The following is a 6,000-nucleotide window of genomic DNA, read 5'->3' as shown; positions in this document are numbered from 1 at the left end:
AATCATCATATGCTATATAATGTGCTAAACCCATCGAGGAGATTCATAGATAACAAATTATATACCGCGGGCACCTAGGCCTTCCATTAACATCTTAATGCCTTTTTGGTCATTTAAGTATAGATATGAGCCCCATTATTCTTGCACCCTGGTTGAAAAATGCTGTTCTAGTTCATTTGCCTTGGAATAATCGGACAGAAAGTTGACCAAATAACTTTGTTATAATTTAATATAATGTAAATTCACATCATGGATGTTTTTTTGTTTCACTATTTCTGAGTATAGGCTATTTTTAGATTAAGAAATATCTTATGAGACCTTTTCATGTTTCACTATTACATTTAATATATTTCATATATCTCATATACGAAGGAATTAGAAAGTGTTCTACTTCACACCCGAAGACTGATTGTGAATGAGAGCCCTGGACTTATGCATAGAAGAGAAGGTATGTAAGAAAAAGATATCAGATGAGATTCAAAGTCTAAATATGGCTTACTTTGATGTTTTTATAGAAAAAAATGATGCAAAAATCATAGTGTTGGACTGTTGTAGCAACACAAGTTAAAACCCTTGAAAAAGCATTGCATGTACTGTGAATTGTTATGGCTTTAAAGTTGATATTCATTGAATGTTGCAAAAATAATGAATTGAATAGCAATGGATAGCGGGAAGCATGTAGAAGACCATGATATTCATTAGATATCATATGGAAATCAATCTAAAACACATTTTAGAAACACCTCTCAGATTTTAGAACCCGGAAATTGGCGGTAGTGAAAAGACACTTCCTATATTTGTGACGTAGTTTAATGGACACGCAGTCTTGAAGGAGCACAGCGATGTGTTTTGCATGCAAGCGCTCAAGTCTTTTGCGATCATAATCGTAGTGCTCCAAATAGTGACGTCACTCGGTATCGTTGATTCGGGACCCCAATCGGGCGTTTACCGGGATGGGTGTTCATCATCTTTCTATTTGCAACTTCTGTGTTCTGTTTGCCTTTTTGGACGCTGGAATTGGTACAAAGACAATATGACCTTTGCATTGATATGAAGTTTGACCATATTTATAATCAATGAATTTCAACTTAAAAAAATCTAAGAAAAGTTTTGGACAGCAAACTATTAACCAGGAAATTGAAGGCGAAACAAATCTCCATTAAAAAGATATACTCTATGACCATGAAGGTATTTGTCCCATTCTCCCAATAAGGTTTACAATTTTTTTTTTTTAATGGTTTAGTGCATTATACCATGGATGGCGTCAAATATATTTTCTTCCATAAGCCACTACTGTGCATGCATTCATGGAGCGTACATGATTTTAAATGCCTCCAGTGGCCAACTCCCGCAATTTACACCAGCCGCAGTAACTGCATTTCACTACTGAATAACTTGTATAGCACCAGCTTTCGGTCTTGTATTTGTGGATTCCTCAGTGACAGAAATCATTATTATCATTATTATTATTACTTTTATGAAGGTTGGTTTGAAAAATATAAAACAAATATACTGTGCACTATTTCAAGCCACTATTGAAATTATAGGTTCCTCGGTAACAGAAATAGCATTATTTTCTTTGGGGCTAGAGTCTCTCAGTGCATGGTAAATTTGTTTACTATCATGATGATGATTGTTATTATTATTATCAATATTATAATCATTATTGTCAATCCATATTTTTGTTTATTCAGGCGGGAAATCTGGGCAGGACACTGTGTTGAGGGGTGATGCTAGACTGAAGGTACATGTAGTCGAGTGGATGAGCACCGATGATGAGACTCACCTTGAACTAAGGGATATGCAAGTTGTGAACCTCTCAGATCTCATCTCCATACTGGCTTCCTTGTGTCCGGCAGTCAAACACTTCTCCATTAATTCCATTCGTGTCTATGTATCTGTAAGTCTAATTACTCCGGTACCTAAGCTTGATATGCCTATGAAATCCATCCTCACACTTTGCATTAAGTCTGTGGATTGTGATGGAAAACTCCAAGAGACACTATTGGAGATCAATAAATGTTTTCCAAAGGCAGAGAGTCTAGATCTGCAAGTGATGAATCTAAATCTATCCAGTAAAGAATACATTTCCGGGGTCAATTCATCATCGTCCTTGAGGGAGCTTAAATTAAGATGGACGGACAGGGTTTCAGATGATGTAACTACAGCAGACAGCCTGTTTATGGATATTTCTACCTCCTGTCCACATATCGTATCACTGGTGTTATCAGGCTTTGGAAGATTTCTATTGAACAAGTCAGGCATAGACATTAAATCATACAAATTGCCACATCTGACCAACATCCATCTTGAAGTAATTGGGACGGATGATTGCTGCCGATTTGCAGCATTAACGAATGTACTTCATGTAGTTCATGTGACAAGTCCACGTTTGAAGCTTGTTGAGGCAGAGAAGGTGCATCTAGGAGGTGCAGAACTTGCCTCTGTTAAGTGGTCCCAAACATCTTCAGGTTGTGAGCTACAACTTGAAGGTGCATCAGCAGCTGTACCCATGGCTGACCTAATGCATCTTGTGTCCAATGAACTTGAAGGACTAACTGTCCTGACATTTGACAGGTGCAAGGTTGACTTTCCTCAGCTAATCAGTCATCCACAGGGCACAGGGGAAGAGAGTTCCCTTCAAGAACTCAAGTTCTTAAATGTGGAAAACCCACTGTCTCAAACTGACATCCACAAACTTTCAGAGATCTACCCTAACACAAAGGTCACAGTTGCACATGACAGTAAGGCATCACATGAAGACTCTAATCAGGGTACGTCGATGCCTTTAATAGGTGAGTTAAAATTATTCAGATTATACATGTATGTTTGTACTAAAAGAGCTTAATAATTAAAGGCATGTTCACATATAGAAGGGCATATGCTGCAGCCGTTAACCATATCTGTTCCTTTTACCTGCGCTGCACAGTTTTGCGCCTCGAACACATAGATAAATGATTGTTTATAGGGCCCTAATTGCACCCAGCTACTGTTTCATCCACACTTGACATAATTAGTAGCCTCATTTTTCAGGAGGGGGTCATGTTCAGACACTTAAAGAAGATGAAGCCATGCATTGCATTTTTATTGAATTTACAAAAGGCAAGCCTAAATGTCCCATAGTTCTGTGCATAATTTCTCATTTAGAATATTGTCAACATATGTTAAAAATGAATCGTAAAATATTGAAAGAAAAAAGTGTTTCATTTTCTGTCCAGATAACCAATTTGTCTGGAAATCCAGTAGGTGAATACACTAAAAAAAAAGCCCCCGCAATAAACCGTTGAATATGTGGAATCATGAGCCTTTAGTTGGGATATAAACGCCGACATAATTTTGAAATATTTATAGAAAATACAATGGTTAATTCATAAAATCTCAAGATGTTTTTAGCAAAACCAACATTTGAAATAAAAATATCGCATGCAGAGTAAAAATTCAATATTACATGCAAATGCACCGTGTGTACTTTGTAAATTGTTCTTTTCATAAGTTTCCAGAAGAAAATAGAATTTGTAATCATCATTTTTGAATAAGTAGCCTCAATGAAAATGATCTAGATGCATATTCTGAGTCTGTTATTGACTGAATATTGTTAGAGCCACAGCAAGCTTAGGGGGCAAGTTCATGAAGAACAGACATACACCTAGTACACTAAGACAGAAGAAATAAAATTGCCATGGAAAGCCTGCTCCATGAAACAGGTTTATTTTGTAATATGACCATTATGTAGGAGTGTCGTGATCGAGTGGATATGTCACCGGACTATGGATCACAAGGTCTGCGGTTCGAGTCCCGTCAGGGCACTGATGTCCTTTGGCAGGACCTCTATTTTTAATCTACATTTGACACACTCGCCCCAGGTGAGGTAAATGGGTACCTGGTAGGATTATTCCTTGAATGCGGACCGTGAGCTGATAACGCCTGCAAGAGCTATAAAGCTAGGGTAATAATTTCCAAAGCTCTTTGGAAGCGCATAGAGACTTTATATTATAATGTGTGTAACACGCAAAAACTGGTACATATGACACACCACACCATACCTTGTGTTGTGGTTCGTTTGGTGTCCTATGCAAGTTACAAGGCAAAATAAACGTGAATAAGTAAACAAAGTTAAAACAATTACTTAGCAATGAGAACACGTTTGAAAAACACAAATTAGCAATAAACGTAATATTTGTTTATGACTCCAAGATACAAATTCTAACAATATGACGTCAAGCCGACTCATGACAATAAGTGATAAACAGGTTGTTTATATTCCTTTCATTAAAACTTAATGAAGATTGCATGAAAATAACCATGATCACAAATAAAGTCCTTCCATTGTTATGGATAACTCTTCCCCCCCCCCCCCCCCAAAAAAAAAAATAAATAAATAAATAAATAAATAAATAAAATAAAATAAAAATGAATACGACCATCAAGTGAACTTTATCAAACAATCAAACAACATTTCTTATTAAAACTACTTTGAATTAGTGGTTTATATATGATAACCACTCACCCTGGCAATCTAGCCTAGAAGACCGTTTCCTCTTATTGTACCCTCCTTCTTACATGTTGATTGTCAATTACACCTAAAGGAATAATAATTTATACAAATCATTGTGAATTTTACTCTAAAACACAATATTGAAAAACGATTTAATGACTATATGACCGCAAAATATTAAATCTTTACTTTACAACTGTTTTGCAAAATATTATTATCCAGAGTTAACCTCAACAACACATTATAACTAAAACTCGTAAAGATTACAAGTAATATAACACAGTAACATTCAAATCATCTCAAATTACTATTACCAAACCAGAATCAAGTGCTTAAAACTCACTAATGAAATCAACCTACTGATGATTAAACAGATATGCCATACCTTACACAATGCATATTAATTCACCACAACTTATCATTCAGAACGATACCAAGGTTATAATCTAACATCAGAATACATCGATCTACAAAAATACTAATTATCTCAATGATTATCAAACTTGTCAAAAGAATAATCTTCTTACCTAATGTAACCCGTAAAGCTTAGAGAGACATGCAACCTCTCTGCCCGCCCCATGAATATGGGGGTGCAGTGCAGGAGCGAATCTGACAAATACCGCTGACCCCTTTTATAGTAACATTGCTCTCGCGGTGATCTAGGCAACACCTTGGAAAGGGTCTTATTTCTTGGAAACAATCATTTTCCATTTTCGGTTTAACTTAATACAATTTTGAGTGGACTTTAAAAGATTATTATTATTATTATTATTATATCGGTTAAAGGAAATTGTGCTTATAGTTGAAAATAACATTCATGTCAATTGCTAAAATATTCCGTGCAGATGCATTGAGTGATTTCAAGTTCGGTGTTGGTGTTGTGAGAACATCATTGTGGTCGGTGTTGACGATTTACGTGTAATATTCCCATTCACCAACACCAGCCCCTAGGGATTGGGAAATTCATGATTTCAAGTTTGGCGTTGCAGTATACCACATATAACGCGCAGGTAACTATGCGGACATCATGTGAGCTATTTTCAAGAGAAAGCACGTTTTATCTTTTGAATTTCTAATATGACTTTACATTTGATATTTGATATGATGTAATTTATTGGAATTTCTGAATGGATTATGCTTTTATCGCAAGACTTTTCGCCTGTAGAGTAGGACATCACTCGGTGTTGAGGCTGGTGTGGAGCTATCGATAACGTGCACGTGCGATTGGTATCGTCCTTCTAAACTGACCGTCGGTGTTGGAGCTCGGTTTAGCAGCCTCTCCACGCTCTCAACACCAACACCGAACACCGTACTTGAAATCACTATATGTGTGTACTTTTTAAATTGTTCTTTGTTTACCGGTAATAAGAAGAAAAAAATTGTAACCATTAATTTGTAACCTCGATGGAAAGGGTCTATATTCTGAGTCCCTTATTTACTGATTGCATCTTACAGATGAGCTCGTTGGAGCCACAGCAAGGGTCCAAATTCATGAAGAACAGATG

The 6,000-nt window shown here is 36.4% G+C and overlaps 1 protein-coding gene across 1 annotated transcript; it reads left to right on the top strand.

Moving 5' to 3' along the window:
- The first annotated feature begins 372 nt into the window (after positions 1-372).
- LOC115921268 lies at positions 373-3,913 on the top strand. The gene is made up of 3 exons (XM_030978584.1): positions 373-448; positions 1,695-2,795; positions 3,864-3,913. Exons 1-3 carry the CDS (start codon positions 433-435, stop codon positions 3,911-3,913), a joined length of 1,167 nt encoding a protein of 388 aa, XP_030834444.1. The 5' UTR covers positions 373-432.
- The last annotated feature ends 2,087 nt before the right edge of the window (positions 3,914-6,000 follow it).

This window comes from Strongylocentrotus purpuratus, unplaced genomic scaffold (assembly GCF_000002235.5).
Source record: "Strongylocentrotus purpuratus isolate Spur 01 unplaced genomic scaffold, Spur_5.0 spur5_scaffold_1, whole genome shotgun sequence".
NCBI classification, from domain to species: domain Eukaryota; kingdom Metazoa; phylum Echinodermata; class Echinoidea; order Camarodonta; family Strongylocentrotidae; genus Strongylocentrotus; species Strongylocentrotus purpuratus.
This window is presented reverse-complemented; position numbering and strand designations above follow the sequence as displayed.